Source organism: Denticeps clupeoides, chromosome 19, assembly GCF_900700375.1.
Source record: "Denticeps clupeoides chromosome 19, fDenClu1.1, whole genome shotgun sequence".
In the NCBI taxonomy this organism is placed as follows: Eukaryota; Metazoa; Chordata; class Actinopteri; order Clupeiformes; family Denticipitidae; genus Denticeps; species Denticeps clupeoides.
Window position 1 is genome coordinate 8,999,838 of NC_041725.1, and position 24,005 is coordinate 9,023,842.

The window sequence follows — 24,005 nt, forward strand, 5'->3', positions numbered from 1 at the left end:
GCCCCTGCAACTATTGTGTTGAGTTGATTTTAGTTCTGGCCACATGTCTGCAGGTTTGTTTATGTTTTCTGCTATTGTTTGCCCTGTTTTTGGCCTTTGAGCCATTTTGATGTCCCGCCTATGCGCGGTACCGACTGAGATATAGTTGGACTCACCTTGACACATAGCATTGGCTCTAGAACCCAAGTCCTTGAGAGAGGTTGGACACTTTTCTTTTGCTGATTGAGAGGAAGAGGGCTGGGGTTGGCTTTTTGTTAGTCCCAAGACTCTTAGCTTATTTGTTGGGGTTTACCCTGGGGGACGAGAGGGTAGCTTTCCTGCACCTTTAGGTCTGGGAATGGGTCCTGACTGTTGTTTGCGCTTATATGCCAAATTTCAGCTCAGAGTACCCACCCTTTTTGGAGTCCCTGGGATGAGTGCTAGATAGTGCTCCGACTGGGGACTCCATTGTCCTGTTGGGGGACATCAATGCTCATGTGGGCAATGACAGTTTGGCCATAATGAACACCATGTTCAAACATAAGAATGCTCATTGGTACATCTGGTACCAGGGCAGCCTATGTCACAGGTCGATGATTGACTTTGTAGTCATATCATCTGACCTGCGGCCATATGTTTTCGACACTCTGGTGAAGAGAGGAGCGGATCTATCAACTGATCTCTACCTGGTGATGTGTTGGATCAGATGGCGGGGGAAGATGCCATGTAGACCTGACAGACCCAAACGTATAGTGAGGGTCTGCTGGGAAATCCTGGCAGAAGAACCTGTAAAGATGGTTTTCAATTCCCACCTCTGGCAGAGTTTTGACCGCGTCCCGAGAGCAGTGGGGCACATTGAGTCAGAATGGATCTTGTTCTGCTCTGCGATTGTTGAGGCAGCTGTTGCTAGCTGTGGTCGCAAGATGGCCAGTGCCAGTCATGGCGGTAATCCCCATACCCGCTGGTGGGCACCAGAGGTTTGGGAGCTGTCAGGCTGAAGAAGGAGGTCTACAGGGCATGGCTGGTCTGTGGGTCTCCAGAAGACCAAGTGGGGTGCAGCAGTGGCAGTCGCAGAGGCAAAATCTTGGGCGTGGGAGGAGTTTGGTGAGGCCATGGAGAGAGACTGGCGATCGGTTCCAAAGAGGTTCTGGCAAACCATCCGATGCCTCAGTAGAGGAAGGCCGCACCTCGCTCACACTGTTTACAGTGGGGATGGGGAGCTGCTGACGTCAACTGGGGCTATAGACGGGGGTTGGAAGGAATACTTTGAGGAGCTCCTCAATCCCACCGGTGCGCATTCCGAGGAGAAACCAGGGCCTGGGTATGGACTATCCACCTTAGGGGCAGAAGTTGCTGAGGTAGTCAAACAGCTACAAAACAGTGGAACCCCAGGAGTGGATGAGATCCATCCTGGGTATCTCATGGCTATGGATGTTTTAGAACTGTCATGGTTGACACATCGGTGCAACATTGCATGGACATCAGGGACATTTCCGGTGGAGTGGCAGACTGGGGTGGTGATTCTTGTTTTTAAGAAGGGGGACCAGAGAGTGTGTTCCAAATATAGGGAGATCACACTCCTCAGCCTCCTTGGAAAGGTCTACTCCAAGGTACTGGAGAGTATTGTCCCTTGGAAGGTGTTTCGGGAATGTCCTGCCGGTAGGAGGCCCCCGGGTCAACCCAGGACGCGCTGTAGAAATTATATCTCCAATCTGATTTTTTTTTCTTCAGAATTCTACACACTACACCCCATAATGACAACATGAAAAAAGTTTACTTGAGGTTTTAGCTAACTTATTTGATGGTCACAATGAGCACAGTGGTCTCTATCATCTATAAGTTCAAGGCCACCAGGACTCTTCCTAGAGCTGGCTGGCCACCTTAACTGAGCGATCAGGGGAGAAGGGCTGTCTGGAGTTTTCCAAAAAGTAACTTATAGACTCTCAGACCATGAGAAATGAAAATCTCTCCTTTGATTGGACAAAGATTGAACTCTGGTGTTAATGCCAGTCATCACAAAACCAGGCACCGCTCATCACCAGGTCAATACCAACAATGAAGCATTGTGGTAGCAGCATGCTGTGGGGATGTTTTCATCTGCAGGAAATGGGAGACTAGTCAGGAGAGAGGGGAAAAATTATTGCAGTAATGTACAGAAACATCCTAGATGAAAACCTGTTTCAGAGAGCTCTTGAACTCAGGCTAGGGTGACTGTTCATCCTTCAGCAGGACAACGACCCTAAGCACACAGCCAAGATATCAAAGAATTAACTGATTGAACATCTCTGGAGAGATCTTAAAATGGTTGTGCACCCGCGCTTCCCATCCAACCTGATTGAGCTTGAGAGGTGCTGAAAAGATGGGTGTTGTGCACAGAATTCTACCCATTTTTTTACCCATTTTGGAATAAGGCTGTAACACGATTAAGTGAGAGGAAATAATGTCTCGGTAATTCATGAGTAATAGGATTTTTTATTAAAAAATAAATCACAAAACTGAGCAATTAGCCAAACAAATTACACAACAGTAATAAAAGAAACCAGAATCAAAGGTATGTAGTAAGGCAAGGTGTCGCCCACATCACTGCAGCAGCATCTGTCTGTTGCCTTTCTTGTTCTTTTGGTTTGGTGCGGGCTGTGAATCTAGCTGTATCCACCTGTGACAGAGCCCCCTTCCTTCAAGGGCTAAATCATTGTGGCCCAAGCCGAAACACCAGCGGCATTGGGTAGTGCTTGTCAATGCTGTGGGCTGTTGGTTTTCTCTGGCTCTGGAGGACTTAGATCCTTTGGTTGGCCCCCAGATGTCATCCAGTATGGCGGCAGCTCAGGCCCCTCAGGATGCATGCACACAAAAGATAGGGCTGAATCTTCAGGGCAAGGTTTCAGAATAGACTGCACCTGGGGACTGGAAAGCTCAGCCACTCGCGGTGAGTGAGGGTGCCAGCGGGGAGCATTGGATGGTCGCCCGTGGGGTCGGGGATATCCGCAGCAAGATGCGCCAGGACCGGGATATGACCCCCATGTACTGGTTGAGCAAGAGGTATGAAGCTGATCCCCGTGTGATCCATGAAACCCGGAAGCGCCAACGGAAGCATTCCCCTGGTGGGGAGATGAGCCGGAGTCCTGCTCATTGTAGCTGATCGCGCCCTGGCTCAAGGATGTAAGCAAGGTGGACTACCCATGGGACTGCTGGTGGGAAGACACGGATGACAACGAAAGCGATGATGACGTGATTAGGCTGGGATGGCTCAGCCCATCGTGCCCGTCCACGATCGTCGCGAGGTTTGTGATGACCCACATGACTTCCACGGGTGCGATGAAGATGAGGGAGAGGCGAACAGTGAGGAGGAAGATGGTGACACAGAAGTAAGCTGGTGGAAGAGGGCGATGGGAGGTTGGCAGCCAGCAACCGCGCTGCCTCACGGGGAATCCGCCTCTCCAGCTCCGGTCGCGGACATGTCTTCCCTCTGCCCGGACGTTCCCCAGCAGAATGGCAGTGCAGCACCAGTGCCACCGCCTGCTGCAAAAGATGTTCATCACGCTCCACGCCACCCACCACCATCTCCAGCAACGCCCCCATCCCCCTGGGGAAAATACCCATGGTGCCCGGACCCTTCTCCAGAGCAGCAGGTGCCAGCCCTTACTAAAATCCTGTGGCATATACTTTGCGGCTCTTCCCTCCCTCTCAGACGCGGACAGGATCACTACCATACTCATGCGTCTGACTGGGTCAGCATGGGGCTGGGGCGCAGCCCTTTCTCAGCGGGGTGAGACAGACAAGATGGGTTATTGGGACTTCCTGGACTGAGGGTGGAGTCTCAATCGAGTCTCTGAGGGCACTTCCCATGATCCTGGCTGTGCCCCCTGAGGAGGTCCCGGAGAGCCCAGAGAGGGAACCAGACGACCCTTTCGTTTGTCTGTCGCTGTCTGTGTGTGTGTGCGTTTGTCTGGTGTCCATATGTCACCCCCACTTCCCCTCTTTTTGTCCACCAGATGGCAACCCAGCAGTGGAGCAGATCCCCAGGGATGAAGTTCCTGATCCAACTGCGCTGGTCCAGGATGAGGTGGACGAGCCCCAAAATACCCCTAAATCCACCCAGGGGGGACGCTCCCCCTGGTTTTTTTGGAGGGGTTGCAGTTCAGGTTGAGGCCTCCCCCTGAGGGGAGTGTGGGTGGGGAAGCAACGGAGCTGGGTCCTCTGGTAGCCGGTAATGAGGGCGGGCCAGGTGTGGGCCTGGGTCTGCCTCCCGAGGTACGAAGTGCCACAGAGCCCCCTGAGAGTCATGAGGATGCAGCTGGGGCAGGCAGGAAGAAGGCCTGCTTGTCCAAACGGATGCACAAGGGGCTGGCGTCTGGGAGCTAGCCAGAGGGTCCAGGTTCGCCAGTGGGAGGACACAGCAGGGCAGGAGCCCTGTGGTTGCTGCCACCCGCCTCGCCTCCTCCTCTGATGGTACTGCTGGGGCTCCAGGGACATAGCCCGTGGGGGTGGGGCTCTGTCAGGATTGACTGTACCTGGGAACTCACCTGTGCCAAATCATGGTGCTGTTATAAGGCGCTATTGAGCCGCCCATAGGCAGGAGTTCAAGTTCAAGCTCAAGTAAACTTTATTTTCATCTCTTCTATATATTGTACAGATATACAGAGAGACGAGAAGACGTGGCTCCAGTTTACACAGTGCAACATAAAAGTAGACAACAGAAAACAGATGCGGCACATGAAATACAATATATAAATAAATAAGATACTAAATATACATTTTGGCTAAAAATGAGTGTTAAAAGTGACCAGTGATATATACATGTTTAGACTGTGCAAATAAACAATAGTAATGATGGTACAGTTATTGGTTTCAGTGCAACATGAAGAGGTAGTCCGTATAGCAGCATGTGCATAATTGCAGCAATGAGGTGTAAAGTGCAGAGGTGCACTTTATGAGTGCAGGTAGTGTGTTCAGGAGCCTGATGGCTTGTGGGAAGAATGAGATGAGCGGTAGATCCTGCGTGTCCTGATGGAACCATCAGGCTGGCCGGACTGATTGATGGAAGGGGCAGAGCCATCGGCGCATGGATTGTTACTATCGATCAAAAATTGGATACCCTCATTCTGACTATTGATTGTATACTGGGCAATATCTTAGAGAGGCTAGCGGCTATGCATATAAGTTTGAATGGAGCAGACCAGAGACTATAGAACAGCTGCGAAAGTTTCAGATCTTTGCCCAAAAACCCAAACAACTCTGTATTCGGCTCCCCTAATCAGCACCTGCTCCTGAATAACATCTCCCTGTCAGGGTCAGGGCAGCTTGACTCTCTCATTGACTCTCTCCGTTCCCCAACCAAAGGACACTTGGTCATACCCACACATATTCGCATGCCCCAACTCCACGTTTCGTACCCCCTGGCATGAACTGGTGGTTCTGTATGAGTGTCATTTGGCAGCAGAACTGGACTGATGCTTGTTTATATCGGGTAAGTTGTGTAGTCTATTTGCTTATGTTGCTGAGGTGTTTATTTTTGGTTCCCCCATTTGAGTACAGTCTGTTGGTTGTTTTTTTTATTCTCCTCCCCTATCTTCATGTAACCCCCACTTGCTTTTCTGATTTTTTCCCTATCTTCCTGACCTGTGTACACACCCATGTACTGTTGTGTATATGTATGGTCAGGTTGATGGCCAGACATTTCAGTTGTACTTGTATTATTGACATGGTATATTGCAACATCAATAAAAGGTTTGCATTATCATCATCATCATCATGTTGGGGGACAGAGAGCAAGCATTAAGCATAACTTACATTTATCTAACAAAAGAATTCTTACATTCGGATACATAAAAGTCCTTAATGCTGTGTGGTGGTGCAGGAAGTTGCAGGGGCATATTGGGGCAGGCAGGTGCAGGTGAGGATTCTGAAGCAAGCAGGTGAAACACAGCAAAGAAGGTGAGAGAATAAAAAAAAAAAGTGAGGGCTGACAAGAACCAATGAACCAATGACACTATCAGTGATTAACATGTAATATTTTTTATAGTATTTATGGATACACAACATTATTAATATTTGAACAAACTTAATAGATACTCTTTAATATTGCAAGGAAGAAAATCTAGACAGCTTTGTTGAGGACGTTTGTAAAAAAGATGTTTTTAGTAAAGGTGGTGGTCATGTTGCTCATGGTATAACATGCTGTTTTTGAGACACTCAGAAGTGAAGAAGTGAACACACCACTGTGAATAATAATACAAATACAGCCAGCACAGTACGAGTCAGGGTACTAAAAATCAGGGTATTAAATTATTAGAAAAGTGTTATGTGATCAAAATCAAATATTATTTTGATTTATTTAAGCATGTACACAAACATGGATTATTATAATGAGTTCATGACGGGTTGCACAGATGATGTTAACCACACCTCACATAAACATTAAAAGGAGGGTGAGGGTATATAAATAGGTGAGACGCAGTGTCTTGTCAGCTACACTCCTCGGAAAGCAATGTGGAAATCAAAGCTTGCAGCTCTGACTGTATTTGTACTTAAATGGGTACTTGGTTTTGAATCAGTGGTGTTAAAAGCAAGTTCTTTCAGCTGCAGACTGCAAGGCATTTCAAAGCCGCCTGTACTGTCCAAGGAAGGGGATTTTGTGATTGGAGGAGTTTTTAACTTCCGCCCTCAAGTACGCATTGTGGAACACAACTACACCAGAAAACCTGAGCCTATGCAGTGCATGGGGAGGTCCGTAAAGTTGGTAAAAATTGAGTGATTTATTATATGTATGAAAATATAACATTTTATTTTCTAAATGACATTTTATTTCAAATATTTTTTACAGATTATCATTAACAGGTCTAAGTTTTGCACGTGCCATGGAATTTGCCATCAAAGAGATAAACAGCAAACAAGATCTCTTGCCAAACATTACATTAGGTTACCAGATACATGATTCTTGTACTGTCATTCCTATGGCTGTGAATGCTGCTTTCCAGCTTGCAAATGGACAAGATGCTGAAATTGTTACAGATGCTTCTTGTCCCAAGGTGGCCAGTGTTGCTGCAATTGTGGGAGACACCAGTTCAACACCAAGCATTGGCATGTCCCGTGTTCTTGGACTATTTGGAATTCCTCAGGTATTAACGGGGGGAAAATGCTTCTTAAATACAGTTACCTGTTAAAGTTCATACTTAATAGAAATCAAATTAAAGTCAAATTGATCTATAAAATATGTCTGAAAAAATCCATTAATGTTAGCGAACTAACCTTTCATTTGACTCACCCACTCTGTGAATCTTTTTTATTTCAGGTGAGTCACTTAGCCACCTGCTCCTGCCTGAGCAATAAGCAGCAATATCCTACTTTCTTCAGAACTGTGCCCAGTGATAATTTCCAGGCTGCTGCGCTGGCCCAGTTAGTCAAATATTTTGGCTGGAAGTGGATTGGAGCTGTTCGCAGTGATACTGATTATGGCAACAGTGGGATGGCATCATTCCTGAGAGTTGCAGAGAAGGAGGGAATCTGTATTGAATACTCTGTGGCATTTGTCAAAACAGACCCGCTGAGAAAGGTGAAGCAAGTTGCCGAAGTTATACGTCATTCTACTGCACGTGTCATTGTGGCATTTGTGCAAGCTAGTGACCTGTGTGTCTTGTTGGTTCAATTAACAAAAGAGCCTCAACCCCGACTTCAGTGGATTGGTAGTGAGTCGTGGATGATAGAGCCAGATTTGTTAAATTTTGGCCTGTTTGCTGGTGCTATTGGGTTTTCTTTTGAGGCTTTTGCCATGCCTGGATTTCGACAATTTCTTCTGGACCTTTCTGCCACAGAAGCATCTCAGACTTCTTTGGTAAAGGAGTTCTGGGAGGACACTTTTGGCTGTAAGCTGCAGGGAGAAATAACACAGATGGGCCTGGAACAAGGAGTAAGAGTGTGCACTGGCTCAGAAAATTTGAGTAATGTGAATAGTTCCTTCACAGATACATCACAGATGCGTGTTGTAAACATGGTATATAAGGCTACTTATGCCATTGCACATGCTCTACATGGTGTTGTTTGTTACAATAGACAACAAGGTTTGCCCAATTGCAATAAAAGTATGGAAGTAGAGCCAACTCAGGTAAAATATAGCAAGACATTTCTCACTCTGTTCATTGATTTTTTTAATAATAACGTGTTTGTGTGCTTGTGTGTGTGTTTGGACACACCTTCTCATTTAATGTGTTTTCTTTATTTTCATGACCATTTACATTGGTAGATTCTCACTGAAGGCATCAAAACTTTGAATGAACACATGTGGAGTTATGTACTTAACAAAAAAAGGTGACATAACTGAAAACATGCTTTGTATTCTAGATAGCCACCCTTTGCTCTGATTACTGTTTTGTACACTCTTGGCATTCTCTCAATGAGCTTCAAGAGGTCGTCATCTGAAATTTTCCAACAGTTGCCAGAGGTGTTTAGCACTTGTTGGACCCTTTGCCTTCACTCTGCGGTCCAGCTCACCCCAAACCATCTCGATTGGGTTCAGGTCCGGTTACTGTGGAGGCCAGATCTCCACTTTTTGTTAAGTACATAACTCCACATGTGTTCATTCATAGTTTTGATGCCTTCAGTGAGAATCTACCAATGTAAATGGTCATGAAAATAAAGAAAACACATTGAATGAGAAGGTGTGTACAAAACCTTTGGCCTGTACTCTGTGTGTAATTGTGTGCATGTGTGTGTGTATATATATCTCTTATGCCCATGTTTAACCTTATCATATAGGCAGAAGTCAATAATCAAACTTCAACTAACTTAATTAACTTTAGGTAAATTAATTGATGACGAGATACATCACAACTAAAACAATGACAACAAAACTAATATAGATTTTTACATACAATGTGTAATTGTTTTTATATTGAATGTTTCTGCTTTAGGTTCTTCAGCAGCTTAAAAAAGTGAATTTTACAGTTAATGGATATTCAGTCATGTTCAACAGTAATGGGGACCCTGCTAGTGGGGCTATATATGAACTCATCAATTGGCAAGTATCTAAAGAAGGGAAACTTCAGTTTGTGACAGTTGGTAATTATGATGCTTCGCAACCCAAAGGTCATGAGTTCAACCTCAGTAGGAACATCACCTGGATAAATGGAAGGGCAGAGGTATGGTAAAAGTGTATTATTCATTTTACCCAGTATTAGAAATGTTTCTTTAGTGTTTTATGTATGTGTTTGTTTGTAAATTAAAGGTCCCTGTGTCAGTGTGTAGTGAGAGCTGTCCACCTGGTACCAGGAAGGCAGCACAGAAAGGAAAGCCTGTGTGCTGCTATGACTGTGTACAATGTGGAGAAGGAGAGATCAGTAATTATACAGGTATGTCAAACGTCAGTCTTTTTAGAAGATGAATACTGCTTGACTTTACATACTTTTGAAAACATTTGAACAGTTTTTCATCTCAAATAGATTCTCCAGACTGCGTATCATGTCCCAACGAGTTTTGGCCAAACTCACAGAGAGATAAATGCCTGCCTAAACCAATTGAGTTCCTTGCATGGGACGAGATTCTTGGGATGATATTAACTGTTTGCGCTATCGCAGGAGCCTCTGTAGTTGTTGCTGTGGGTTTTGTATTCTACAGACACAGGTCCTCTCCCATTGTCAGAGCCAATAACTCTGAGCTGAGCTTCCTGCTGCTCTTCTCACTGACTCTGTGTTTTCTTTGCTCTCTGACTTTCATTGGTCGACCTACAGAATCATCCTGTATTCTCCGTCACACTGCATTTGGGATCACATTTGTACTCTGCATTTCTTGCATTTTAGTAAAAACTATTGTTGTATTAATGGCCTTCAGAGCAACACTTCCAGGAACTAATGTCATGAAATGGTTTGGTCCTCCACAGCAAAGAATGACTGTTGTTGTTTTTTCATCAGTACAGGTCCTCATGTGCATTTTGTGGCTGGTGTTGTCACCTCCATTTCCCATTAAAAATATGTCACATTACAAAGAAAGAATAATTCTTGAATGCAGCCTTGGTTCTGTTAGTACTTTCTGGGCCGTGTTGGGTTATATTGGCCTCTTGGCTGTATTGTGCTTTGTTTTGGCTTTTCTGGCTCGTAAGCTGCCTGATAACTTTAATGAGGCCAAATTCATCACATTCAGCATGCTGATATTCTGTGCTGTCTGGATCACCTTTATACCAGCTTATGTCAGCTCTCCTGGCAAGTTCACTGTAGCTCTAGAAATATTTGCCATTTTGGCCTCAAGTTTTGGATTAATGGCTTGCATATATTTTCCTAAGTGCTATATAATTCTTTTAAGACCAGAGCAAAACACAAAGAAGCATTTAATGGGAAAAGTACCATCCAAATCATTGTAAAGTTTATGGAAACCACATTAGCATATGGCCATATTTGCAGAAATGTATGGACTGATACATTTTTATTTTATTTAGGAGTATATATGTATATGCATATAATTAGTCTATATGAGCATAATTATTTTGGTGATGAAAGAATTACTAGCATAATCCTTTGTTTTAATAAGTGTATGAGTTTATATATTTTTGCTAAATAAAAAAATCTTAATGGTAATACTTTTTGAAAAATGGTTGTTGCATTCATTCAACTTTTTGTCCTTGTACTCTTCAGAATAAAAAAGAACGCACAGTTTCTCTTGAAAAGGGTTTCATCAGTTTTCTTCTGAGATACACATGCTTGCATATTATACAGTATTATCTATGGTATTTTTCTCCACTGGGTCGGGCTGTAAAAATTATACTGGGCTCAAGGAGGCAGAACAGCTCTATTTTGGGGCTATTTCATATAAAAAGTATGTCACACAACACTCTCAATATTGACCTTTATGGAGTGTGCAGAATCTATACCTAAGTAGCAAGAGCTTGTACTTACACTGATCAATCACACCAATCTTGTTGGGAATGCATGCACACACACACAATTTTCAATAATTTATCATAAATGCCATTATGGATTTTCTGTAAATAACAGTTTACAGAATGTCACGTGATTCCATCCACGTGACCGGGATCAACACGGAGATGAGGAAGCGTGACTCCCATAAATTGGCATAATGGTCACTGCCAGCTGCTCAGTCATTGATTTCTTTTGTTGGCAACTCGGCACCAGTACCCCAAAATAAAGTAAAACTTATCCTGTTTGTCTCCTCAACACTACTCTCTTTCCCCTCATCCTGTCCATTCCCCAATTTAACCTAGAACACGAATGTCAATATCTGAGGGTTGTTGAGGCTCATGCCGGCTCTTGTTTGCATATTAAACCAGATGAAAATTAACCTGCCTACAATCAGTTTCTCGTTTCTTTTCAAACATGCTCAACTTCTTATCTGAGCTGGTGCCGTGACACCTAATGCGTGACCAGGCCTAGGGTTAAAAGTAACTTGATAGTGAAGTGAATGTCATTGGGAAACACTGCTGCACAGGTGCTCACAACAAAATGGGTCCTCTGCCCACTTCTCACCAAGGTGTTGGAGTAAAGGCAGTCACGAAAGGCAGGAACAGCATGTTGCACAGTGACACCTTGGATTTGAACTGGCAACCTTCCGATTGCGGCCATTCATGGATATAAACAGCATTTATGTCCAATCAAAGGATATACATGGATATACTTACAATTACTTTAGACCTATTTATTTAGCTAAAATCATTCATATACTACAATGTATGCATGATCTAGTGTAATGCTATGGCAGGGAAAAGAGGAGGCACAGGTTCAGGATATGGTGAAAATAAGTTTATCTGGAAACAAAAGAAATGGCTCATAGTCCAGAAAACACAAACCAAACACCTGGAGCACACAGCACAAATCAGGGCAAACAACAAATGACTATGAAGAGAGGAAGGGCACAACTAATATACTTAAAATAAAATTACAGACACATAGGGGTAATCAGGCTAAACAGGACAATGACTTGGTGCCACCTGGTGGGCTACGGGCATCCTAGCAATACATCCAGAACATATTTATTAGAAGCTTATTGTATAATGTATTTTATACTATAGGGACAAATATCACATAGCATATATAAAAACATTTTAAATTAGCACAATTAATAAAAAAAAATGTAGTGCAGGGTGTTGTAGGGGAATATTGGGGCAGACAAGTGCAGGTGAGGATTCTGAAGTGAGCAGGTGCAACACAGCAAACAAGGTGAGGGTATGAAAAAAAAAAAGTGAGGGCTGACAAGAACCAATGAACTGGGGCAGTGACATTTTATCAATGATTAATATGTAATTATTTTTATTGTACAGGCTGGACCATTTATATGGATACACCGTAATAAAATGGGAATTATTCGTGACACTGAACCCATTTTATAAGTGGTCAGAAACTTGTAAATAACTCGTGAAAGAATAAAGTTACGTTAAAACCAAGCATTGTTGGTTTAGACCATTGTTTTTCTTGTGAAATTACCAATAAATTTGATGTGTCATATGACTGTAAAATCAATGAAGACCATGTGGTGTGGGAGAGGAGAATAGAGTGTGTAGAAAAAACTCTTTCTCCCTCCACACAAAGCACTGTATTCAACCACTCCATTTTGATGTTACCTGGCAGAAAGAGGCACGGCACAATAGAGGTTAAAAATGAACAGTTTCTAATTTATTAACACCGGTAAATAATTATTGTAGTTACATGTGAATATTGAATGTAAAAAGGTACAAAGGTTACAGAGAAAATAAAAATGAGAAGAAAAAGTAAAGAGGGAGAAGAGAAAGAGAGGGGGAGAGAAAGGCTCAGAAGCCTTCCGGCTTCCGATGGAAAACCCCCTGAGCAAGAAAGCTCAGAGGTCCTTTTTCCACATGTGAGCAGACTTTTATACCCCTGGCCTACAGGAAGTTGTCACTGGCCTACAGGAAGTTGTCACTGACCAATCAGAACCTGTTGTTTCTGATGTCACGCCCCCGGTGCCTCCCATTTGGGGAAGACAAAGAGGGTGGGCGGTCCTGACGGCTGATACTTCACACGTAACCGTCAGACAAAAGACATGTAAAACAGAGGTGTCGAATCTTCACGCACAACCATCGACACAGGAATGTCATACTTCCCCCTGCAGACATCTGTTATGCAAGGCAAACGCAGGCTCCCGTGATGTCCATTCTTACAGACGGCCGGTTGATCCCCTGGGGCACTCGAGTATTCAGGGTCCATGGGGATCACAATTGGGTCATGGTTGTGTATCTGCTTGCTTCCTGGTCAGTCGGGAATTCAATTGTAGCCGATAGTTGTGGTTCTGTGTCCTTTGCGATCTTCAGGCATCTGAGATCACCCTTGTAGGGAAACCTGCCTTCTTGACATAGATCACAGCAGCATACATAGAATATTCAACTTGATCCAGGGCTTTTCACACTTGGTTGGGTTCTTTGTCTGGAGTGTGATGAATTTAAAAGGTTGTAGGTTTGCATACAGATTGTGCATGTAGAAAAACAGTGTTCATCGTACATTAAAACCAAACCAGAAAAACAAATGACAACAATGATCAGATACTGTAATGCAAAAAACATGTAAATATAGTGGGAGGCTTAAAATGATATCAGGGAATTCATAACTCCGCAGATTTGCACTGACTGACTGAGTCTAATCAACAACAGTGGCCGGAAAAATAAACACAAATAAAAAGTCCCGCTTGTTGCCATGTGATTAGAGAATTATACCTTTATTAGGGAATTCATAACTCTGCGAATTTGCATCGGCTAACGAAGTTCAATCAACAACAGTGGCCGGAAAAATAAACACAAATAAAAATCCCGCTTGTTGCCATGTGATTAGAGAATTATACCTTTATCACTAAAAGCTATTATTTGAGATTATGGCTGTCAGGATTGCCTGCAGCTGGGCTCCACAACTGACTCCAATCCTGATGCCCCATAAATGCCGGATGTTTCCGCCCCTTCTAGGTCTCCGGCATTTTCGTGAACTTGACTTTGTAACCGTGTGTTAGTATTTTGAGTGGGCAGCGAGCGCAGAAGATGCGACCCCCACGATCTTCGGCATGTCGAGCCAAGAACTCTGCGCTCTGCTGGCAAGGCTCCCTGTGGACTGGGACGACACGGACGACGACGAGAGCACGGGAGACGAGAGTTGGGCTCCGCCCATCGCGCCAGTCTGCAATCGTCGCAAGGTCCGTGGGGACCCACGTCACTTCCAGGGGGGTGACGTGGGGGGTGACGGCGGCGTTCCTCCAGCGAGGAGGTGGGCAGCCTCCAGCCCAAATGGCCAGAGTACTGCCCATGGGAGCTTATCGCGCCATGGGTCCAGGATGTCTGCAGGGTGGACGACCCTCGGAGTCACCGGTGGGAGGACACGGATGACGAAAGCGATGATGACGTGGATTTTCGGTGGGTGGTCGTTGCCGGGATGGCTCCGCCCAGCGTGCGCGTCCGAGATCATCGCGGCGTCCGTGATGACCCATGTGACTTCCGGGGTTACGAGGTTGACACGGACGACGACCAGGATGACGCCGTTTGGGCAGTCGGTGCCGGGATGGCTCCGCCCATCGCGCCCATTCAGGATCGTCACGAGGTCCGTGGAGACCCACGTCCCTCCCAGCAGTGTGAGGAAAGCTGGTGGAAGAGGGCGACGGGAGGTCGCCAGCCAGCAACTGCGCTGCCGGGACTGCCTCGCAGGGAATCCTCCATTCCTGCTCCAGTCGCCGACCCGCCTTCCCTCTGCCCGGACATTCCCCAGCGAAATGGCAGCGCAGCACCAGCGCCCACACCTGCTGGAGAAGACGTCCACCCCCCTCCACACCACACACCTACCACCATCTCCACCCACGAGCCCAGCCCCGTGTGGGACAGCCCAATTGTCCCGGGACCCTACAGTGGGGCAGCAGACACTGATAAGACCACCACCATCCTCGCGTGTCTGCTTGGGTCAGCATGGGGCTGGAGCGCAGCCCTCTGGCAGCAGGGAGAGACAGACAGGAGTTTTCGGGACTTCCAGCAGAGACTGAGGGCGGAGTTTGATTGGCTAGAGCCTGAGCCAGGGATCGAACTCTGCCCCTCCACCACATCCAGCGCCAGTCAGGATCCGGGGCAAGAAGACCCAGCACTGGTGGGCGACGAGAAGGTCGCTCCTCCCGAGATCCTGGCTGTGCCCACTGAGGAGGTCCCGGAGAGCCCAGAGAGGGAGCCAGACGACCCTCTCTTCTGTCTGTCTCTGTCTGTGTGTGTGTGCGTGGTATATGTGTCCGTATGTCGCCCCCACTTCCCCTCTTTGTTTCCACCAGATGGTGACCCAGCAGCAGAGCCGAACCCCAGGGAGGGAGTTCCCAACCTGACTGCACCGGTCCAAGGCGAGGTGGACGAGCCCCAAGGTAGGGGGGGTGCTCCCCCAAAGAATTTTTTTGGGGGGTGCAGTTCGGGTTGGGGGCTCCTCCTGAGGGGAGGGTAGGTGGGGAAGCGATTGAGCTGGGTCCTCCGGTAGCCGGTGAGGAGGGCGGGCCAGGCATGGGCCTGCGTCCACCTCCAGAGGGGTGGAGCGCCATAGAGCCCCCGGGTAGGCATGAGGACCCAGCTAGGACAGGCAGGAAGAGGGCCTGCTTGTCCCAACGGACGCAGAAGGGGCTAGCCGGATGGTCTGGCAATGCCCCCCCCTTGGCACCAGGGCCGTGCAGTAAGAGGGGCTGCATAGTCCCAGAAGGCACCAGCCTGGGGTGCCTGGAACAGTCGCCGGAGGCTGTGGGACAATCTCCCTGCGCGGTGCAGGGGGTGACACAAGATGTGTCAGAGGGGACATGTGGAGACAGGGCCCACACGTACCCAGATGGATCGGCCCTGATTATTGTGTGCAGGTACAGAAGTCCGGGGCCGCCAAGCGGGACCACGCCGGGGAGCCAGGCCGAGGGTCCGGGGCCGCCATGCGGGACCACGCCGGGGAGCCAGGCCCAGGGTCCGGGGCCGCCACGCCTGACCACGCCGGGGAGCCAGCCCGAGGGACCGGGGCCGCCACGCCTGACCATGCCGGGGAGCCAGCCCGAGGGACCGGGTCCTCCAAGGGGAGGATACAGTTCTTTGTTTAAGTTAAATCGTTTTTGGCCACCGCGCCCGTCTTTATTAGTGTTTATTGTTTATTTAATAATAAAAACCCCTTCCCAGTATGTCAGACCTCTGCGCATCCTTCCCCCGTAAGCCCGTAGTCGTGACAATGCCATTGTTGAGGTGTTCAGAGAGAGAAACAGTTTCACATAAATTTAAATTCTGATCCTAAACATGTTGATCATACTGAACATGAATTTAAAATGTAAACAATGAATTTTAACAGTGCAATTTCCAATCCCTGATCAGTTATTATCAAATTGTTCACCGTGGGACATGGTTTATGATGTTCAATGTAATACCGGTAATCTAAAATGTCACAAATCCTGGTTATTACTGGTTACAGTTTGGTTTGTGGGTTCATCTATTGTGCCAGCCATATCTACATGCCACATTGTAAGTGATACAGTAATTAGTCTATGTTCATTTTATACCTTGTCGGAGTGGATCTGGATTTAGAAATGCCTCGGTTTCTACAGTTCCGGGCTTTTTAGGATATGTAGATCCTTTTTATTTAAATTAAAGCACATAGATTCTATTCCTCCCTATGCAGTAAAATTCAGATAAAAGAGACTTACGGTCACAGATCCACATCCGAGCAAAGGTATCACGTCGGGATCACCATTTGTAAAAAAAGACCATGTGGTGTGGGGTGAACAGAGTGTGTAGAAAAAACTCTTTCTCCCTCCACACAAAGCACTGTATTCAACCACTCCAATTTGATGTTACCTGGCAGAAAGAGGCATGGCACAATAGAGGTTAAAAATGAACAGTTTTTAATTTATTAACACTGGTAAATAATTATTGTAGTTACATGTGAATATTGAATGTAAAAAGGTACCAAGGTTACAGAGAAAATAAAAATGAGAAGAAAAAGTAAAGAGGGAGAAGAGAAAGAGAGGGGGAGAGAAAGGCTCAGAAGCCTTCCGGCTTCCGATGGAAAACCCCCTGAGCAAGAAAGCTCAGAGGTCCTTTTTCCACATGTGAGCAGACTTTTATACCCCTGGCCTACAGGAAGTTGTCACTGGCCTACAGAAAGTTGTCACTGGCCTACAGGAAGTTGTCACTGACCAATCAGAACCTGTTGTTTCTTATGTCACGCCCCCGGTGCCTCCCATTTGGGGAAGACAAAGAGGGTGGGCGGTCCTGACGGCTGATACTTCACACTTAACCGTCAGACAAAAGACATGTAAAACAGAGGTGTCGAATCTTCATGCACAACCATCGACACAGGAATGTCACACTTCCCCCTGCAGACATCTGTTATGCAAGGCAAAAGCAGGCTCCCGTGATGTCCATTTTTACATGACCCTCTTCCTATTGAAAAAGCAAAAGTTGGATCCAATGGCCGATTTCAAAATGCCACTATGGTCACCACCCATCTTGAAAGGTTTACCCCCTCACATATACTAATGTGCCACAATCAGGAAGTTAAAATCACCGACAATTCCCATTTTATTAATGTTGTGTATTTATGTATACACAACATTATTAATGTTTGGACAAACTAAATAAATGCTCTTTAATATTGCAAGCAAGAAAATATGGGCAGCTTTGTTGAGGATGTCTGTAGAAAAGATGTGTTTAGTAAAGGTAGTGGTCATGTTGCCCAAGGTATAACATGCTGTTTATGAGACGCTCAGGGCAGAAATGAAGAAGAGAACACAACACTGTCAGCAGAGTTCGAGTGACAAATTAATAAAAAATCAGGGCAATAAATTATTATAAAAGTGTTATATGATCAAAATAAAATATTATTTTGATTTGTTTAAGCATGTACAGAAACATGGATTATTATAATGAGTTCATGATGGGCTGCACAGATGATGTTAACCACACCTCACATAAACATTAAAAGGAGGGTGAGGGTATATAAACAGGTGAGACGCAGTGTCTTGTCAGCTACACTCCTCGGAAAGCAATGTGGAAATCAAAGCTTGCAGCTCTGACTGTATTTGTACTTAAATGGGTACTTGGTTTTGAATCAGTGGTGTTAAAAGCAAGTTCTTTCAGCTGCAGACTTCAAGGCATTTCAAAGCCGCCTGTACTGTCCAAGGAAGGGGATTTTGTAATTGGAGGAGTTTTCTCATTCCGCCCTCAAGTACGCACTGTGGAACACAACTACACCAGACAACCTGAGCCTATGCAGTGCACGGGGAGGTCCGTAAAGTTGGTAAAGATTGAGTGATTTATTATATGTGTGAAAATATGACATTTAAATGATATTTTATTTCAATATTATTTTTTTACAGATTATTATTAACAGGTCTAAGTTTTGCACGTGCCATGGAATTTGCCATCAAAGAGATAAACAGCAAACAAGATCTCTTGCCAAACATTACATTAGGTTACCAGATACATGATTCTTGTACTGTCATTCCTATGGCTGTGAATGCTGCTTTCCAGCTTGCAAATGGACAAGATGCTGAAATTGTTACAGATGCTTCTTGTCCCAAGGTGGCCAGTGTTGCTGCAATTGTGGGAGACACCAGTTCAACACCAAGCATTGGCATGACCCGTGTTCTTGGACTATTTGGAATTCCTCAGGTATTAACGGGGGGAAAATGCTTCTTAAATACAGTTACCTGTTAAAGTTCATACGTGATAGATTCCTTCATACAATTCCTTAAATTAAATTTATCAATAAAGTCAAATTTATCCATAAAATAAATCTGAAAATATCCATTAATGTTAGCAAACTAACCTTTCATTTGACTCACCCACTCTGTAAATCTTTTTTATTTCAGGTGAGTCACTTAGCGACCTGCTCCTGCCTGAGCAATAAGCAGCAATATCCTACTTTCTTCAGAACTGTGCCCAGTGATAATTTCCAGGCTGCTGCGCTGGCCCAGTTAGTCAAATATTTTGGCTGGAAGTGGATTGGAGCTGTTCGCAGTGATACTGATTATGGCAACAGTGGGATGGCATCATTCCTGAGAGTTGCAGAGAAGGAGGGAATCTGTATTGAATACTCTGTGGCATTTGTCAAAACAGATCCTCTGAGAAAGGTGAAGCAAGTTGCCGAAATTATACGTCATTCTACTGCACGTGTCATTGTGGCATTTGTGCAAGCTAGTGACCTGCGTGTCTTGTTGGTTCAATTAACAAAAGAGCCTCAACCTCGACTTCAGTGGATTGGTAGTGAGTCGTGGATGTTAGAGCCAGATTTGTTAAATTTTGGCCTGTTTGCTGGTGCCATTGGGTTTTCTTTTGAGGCTTTTGCCATGCCTGGATTTCGACAATTTCTTCTGGACCTTTCTGCCACAGAAGCATCTCAGACTTCTTTGGTAAAGGAGTTCTGGGAGGACACTTTTGGCTGTAAGCTGCAGGGAGAAATAACACAGATGGGCCTGGAACAAGGAGTAAGAGTGTGCACTGGCTCAGAAAATTTGAGTAATGTGAATAGTTCCTTCACAGATACATCACAGATGCGTGTTGTAAACATGGTATATAAGGCTACTTATGCCATTGCACATGCTCTACATGGTGTTGTTTGTAACAGTAGGCAACAAGGTTTGCCCCATTGCAACAAAAGTATGGAAGTAGAGCCAACTCAGGTAAAATATAGCAAGACATTTCTTACTCAGTTCATTGATTTTTTTAATAATAACGTGTTTGTGTGTTTGGACACGCCTTCTCATTCAATGTTTTTTCTTTATTTTCATGATCATTTACTTTGGTAGATTCTCACTGAAGGCATCAAAACTATGAATGAACACATGTGGAGTTATGTACCTAACAACAAAAAACATGTTTTATATTCTAGTTTCTTCAAAATTTCCACCCTTTGCTCTGATTACTGATTTGCACATTCTTGGCATTCTCTCGAAGAGCTTCAAGAGGTTGTGACGTGAAATGGTTTTTCAACAGTCTTGAAGGAGTTCCCAGAGGTGTTTAGCACTTGTTGGCGACTTTAACTCCACATGTGTTCATTCATAGTTTTGATGCCTTCAGTGAGAATCTACCAATGTAAATAGTCATGAAAACCCATTCAATAAGAAGGTGTGTACAATACTTTTGGCCTGTACTCTGTGTGTAATTGTGTGCATGTGTGTGTGTGTATATATATCTCTTATGCCCATGTTTAACCTTATCATATAGGCAGAAGTCAATAATCAAACTTCAACGAACTTAATTAACTTTAGGTAAATTAATTGATGACGAGATACATCACAATTAAAACAATGACAACAAAACTAATATAGATTTTTACATACAATGTGTAATTGTTTTTATATTGAATGTTTCTTCTTTAGATTCTTCAGCAGCTTAAAAAAGTGAATTTCACAGTTAATGGATATTCAGTCATGTTCAACAGTAATGGGGACCCTGCTAGTGGGGCTATATATGAACTCATCAATTGGCAAGTATCTAAAGAAGGGAAACTTCAGTTTGTGACAGTTGGTAATTATGATGCTTCGCAACCCAAGGGTCATGAGTTCAACCTCAGTAGGAACATCTCCTGGATAAATGGAAGGGCAGAGGTATGGTAAAAGTGTATTATTCATTTTACCCAGTATTAGAAATGTTTCTTTAGTGTTTTATGTATGTGTTTGTTTGTAAATTGAAGGTCCCTGTGTCAGTGTGTAGTGAGAGCTGTCCACCTGGTACCAGGAAGGCAGCACAGAAAGGAAAGCCTGTGTGCTGCTATGACTGTGTACAATGTGGAGAAGGAGAGATCAGTAATTATACAGGTATGTCAAACGTCAGTCTTTTTAGAAGATGAATACTGCTTGACTTTACATACTTTTGAAATCATTTGAACAGTTTTTCATCTCAAATAGATTCTCCAGACTGCGTATCATGTCCCAACGAGTTCTGGCCAAACTCACAGAGAGATAAATGCCTGCCTAAACCAATTGAGTTCCTTGCATGGGATGAGATTCTTGGGATGATATTAACTGTTTGCGCTATCGCAGGAGCCTCTGTAGTTGTTGCTGTGGGTTTTGTATTCTACAGACACAGGACCTCTCCCATTGTCAGAGCCAATAACTCTGAGCTGAGTTTCCTGCTGCTCTTCTCACTGACTCTGTGTTTTCTTTGCTCTCTGACTTTCATTGGTCGACCTACAGAATCATCCTGTATTCTCCGTCACACTGCATTTGGGATCACATTTGTACTCTGCATTTCTTGCATTTTAGTAAAAACTATTGTTGTATTAATGGCCTTCAGAGCAACACTTCCAGGAACTAATGTCATGAAATGGTTTGGTCCTCCACAGCAAAGAATGACTGTTGTTGTTTTTTCATCAGTACAGGTCCTTGTGTGTATTTTGTGGCTGGTGTTGTCACCTCCATTTCCCATTAAAAATATGTCACATTACAAAGAAAGAATAATTCTTGAATGCAGCCTTGGTTCTGTTAGTGCTTTCTGGGCCGTGTTGGGTTATATTGGCCTCCTGGCTGTCTTGTGCTTTGTCTTGGCTTTTCTGGCTCGTAAGCTGCCTGATAACTTTAATGAGGCCAAATTCATCACATTCAGCATGCTGATATTCTGTGCTGTCTGGATCACCTTTATACCAGCTTATGTCAGCTCTCCTGGCAAGTTCACTGTAGCTCTAGAAATATTTGCCATTTTGGCCTCTAGTTTTGGATTAATGGCTTGCATATATTTTCCTAAGTGCTATATAATTCTGTTAAAACCAGAGCAAAACACAAAGAAGCATTTAATGGGAAAAGTACCATCCAAATCATTGTAAAGTTTATGGAAACCACATTAGCATATGGCCATATTTGCAGAAATGTATGGACTGATACATTTTTATTTTATTTAGGAGTGTATATATATATATATATATATATATATATATATATATGCATATAATTAGTCTATATGAGCATAATTATTTTGGTGATGAAAGAATTACTAGCATAATCCTTTGTTTTAATAAGTGTATGAGTTTATATATTTTTGCTAAATAAAAAAAATCTTAATGGTGCATTCTTAATGTTGCAAATCTTAATGTTGCATTAATTCAACTTTTTGTCCTTGTACTCTTCAAAATAAAAAAGAAAGCACAGTTTCTCTTGAAAATGGTTTCATCAGATTTCTTCTGAGATACACATGCTTGCATATTATACAGTATTATCTATGGTATTTTTCTCCACTGGGTCGGGCTGTAAAAATTATACTGGGCTCAAGGAGGCAGAACAGCTCTATTTTGGGGCTATTTCATATAAAAAGTATGTCACACAACACTCTCAATATTGACCTTTATGGAGTGTGCAGAATCTATACCTAAGTAGCAAGAGCTTGTACTGACACTGATCAATCACACCAATCTTGTTGGGAATGCATGCACACACAAACACACAATTTTCAACAATTTATCATAAAGGCCATTATGGCTTTTCTGTAAATAACAGTTTACAGAATGTCACGTGATTCCATCCACGTGACCGGGATCAACACGGAGATGAGGTAGTGTGACTCCCATAAATTGGCATAATGGTCACTGCCAGCTGCTCAGTCATTGATTTCTTTTGTTGGCAACTCGGCACCAGTACCCCAAAATAAAGTAAAACTTATCCTGTTTGTCTCCTCAACACTAATCTCTTTCATCTCATCCTGTCCATTCCCCAATTTAACCTAGAACACGAATGTCAACATCTGAGGGTTGTTGAGGCTCATGCCGGCTCTTGTTTGCATATTAAACCAGATGAAAATTAACCTGCCTACAATCAGTTTCTCGTTTCTTTTCAAACATGCTCAACTTCTTATCTGAGCTGGTGCCGTGACACCTAATGCGTGACCAGGCCTAGGGTTAAAAGTAACTTGACAGTGAAGTGAATGTCATTGGGAAACACTGCTGCACAGGTGCACACAACAAAATGGGTCCTCTGCCCACTTCTCACCAAGGTGTTGGAGTAAAGGCAGTCACGAAAGGCAGGAACCTCATGTTGCACAGTGACACCTTGGATTTGAACTGGCAACCTTCCGATATATATCCAATCAAAGGATATACATGGATATACTTACAATTACTTTAGACCTATATATTTAGCTAAATACAATGTATGCATGATCTAGTGTGATGCTATGGCAGGGAAAAGAGGAGGCACAGGTTCAGGATATGGTGAAAATAAGTTTATCTGGAAACAAAAGAAATGGCTCATAGTCCAGAAAACACAAACCAAACACCTGGAGCACACAGCACAAATCAGGGCAAACAACAAATGACTATGAAGAGAGGAAGGGCACAACTAATATACTTAAAATAAAATTACAGACACATAGGGGTAATCAGGCTAAACAGGACAATGACTTGGTGCCACCTGGTGGGCTATGGGCATCCTAGCATTACATCCAGAACATATTTATTAGAAGCTTATTGTTTAATGTATTTTATACTATAGGGACAAATATCACATAGCATATATAAAAACATTTTAAATTAGCACAATTAATAAAAAAAAATGTAGTGCAGGGTGTTGTAGGGGACAATTGGGGCAGACAAGTGCAGGTGAGGATTCTGAAGTGAGCAGGTGCAACACAGCAAACAAGGTGAGGGTATGAAAAAAAAAAAGTAAGGGCTGACAAGAACCAATGAACTGGGGCAGTGAAACTTTATCAGTGATTAATATGTAATTATTTTTATTGTACAGGCTGGGCCATTTATATGGATACACCGTAATTAAATGGGAATGATTCATGACACTGAACCCATTTTATAAGTGGTCAGAAACTTGTAAATAACTCATGAAAGAATAAAGTTACGTTATAACCAAGCATTGTTGGTTTAGACCATTGTTTTTCTTTTGAAATTACCAATAAATCTGATGTGTCATATGACCCTCTTCCTATTGAAAAAGCAAAAGTTGGATCCAATGGCCGATTTCAAAATGCCACTATGGTCACCACCCATCTTGAAAGGTTTACCCCCTCACATATACTAATGTGCCACAATCAGGAAGTTAAAATCACCGACCATTCCCATTTTATTAATGTTGTGTATTTATGTATACACGACATTATTAAT

At 43.9% G+C, this 24,005-nt stretch overlaps 3 protein-coding genes across 3 annotated transcripts; all 3 read left to right on the forward strand.

The window, feature by feature from the left end:
• The first annotated feature begins 6,629 nt into the window (after positions 1-6,629).
• LOC114769370 (extracellular calcium-sensing receptor-like) lies at positions 6,630-9,472 on the forward strand. Its single transcript, XM_028962316.1, has 5 exons — positions 6,630-6,705; positions 6,803-7,097; positions 7,271-8,080; positions 8,886-9,113; positions 9,200-9,472. The coding sequence occupies exons 1-5, from the start codon at positions 6,689-6,691 to the stop codon at positions 9,353-9,355; spliced, it is 1,506 nt and encodes a 501-aa protein (XP_028818149.1). The 5' UTR covers positions 6,630-6,688; the 3' UTR covers positions 9,356-9,472.
• LOC114769371 (extracellular calcium-sensing receptor-like) lies at positions 9,390-10,351 on the forward strand. The gene has a single exon (XM_028962318.1). The coding sequence runs from the start codon at positions 9,521-9,523 to the stop codon at positions 10,325-10,327; it is 807 nt and encodes a 268-aa protein (XP_028818151.1). The 5' UTR covers positions 9,390-9,520; the 3' UTR covers positions 10,328-10,351.
• Positions 10,352-17,945: 7,594 nt separating this feature from the next.
• Positions 17,946-20,753, forward strand: LOC114769618 (extracellular calcium-sensing receptor-like). Its single transcript, XM_028962805.1, has 5 exons — positions 17,946-18,187; positions 18,280-18,574; positions 18,775-19,584; positions 20,284-20,511; positions 20,598-20,753. The coding sequence occupies exons 1-5, from the start codon at positions 17,949-17,951 to the stop codon at positions 20,751-20,753; spliced, it is 1,728 nt and encodes a 575-aa protein (XP_028818638.1). The 5' UTR covers positions 17,946-17,948.
• The last annotated feature ends 3,252 nt before the right edge of the window (positions 20,754-24,005 follow it).

What these genes read in the sequence shown, in the direction of transcription:
- LOC114769618 (XM_028962805.1), top strand. Translation starts at nt 17,949, where the DNA reads ATGTGGAAATCAAAGCTTGCAGCTCTGACTGTATTTGTACTTAAATGG. An exon ending in CCTATGCAGTGCACGGGGAG is followed by an intron (nt 18,188 to 18,279) that starts GTCCGTAAAGTT and finishes ATTTTTTTACAG; the next exon opens with ATTATTATTAACAGGTCTAA. An exon ending in TGGAAGTAGAGCCAACTCAG is followed by an intron (nt 19,585 to 20,283) that starts GTAAAATATAGC and finishes TTTCTTCTTTAG; the next exon opens with ATTCTTCAGCAGCTTAAAAA.
- LOC114769371 (XM_028962318.1), top strand. Translation starts at nt 9,521, where the DNA reads ATGATATTAACTGTTTGCGCTATCGCAGGAGCCTCTGTAGTTGTTGCT.
- LOC114769370 (XM_028962316.1), top strand. An exon ending in GACTATTTGGAATTCCTCAG is followed by an intron (nt 7,098 to 7,270) that starts GTATTAACGGGG and finishes TTTTTATTTCAG; the next exon opens with GTGAGTCACTTAGCCACCTG. An exon ending in GGATAAATGGAAGGGCAGAG is followed by an intron (nt 9,114 to 9,199) that starts GTATGGTAAAAG and finishes TGTAAATTAAAG; the next exon opens with GTCCCTGTGTCAGTGTGTAG.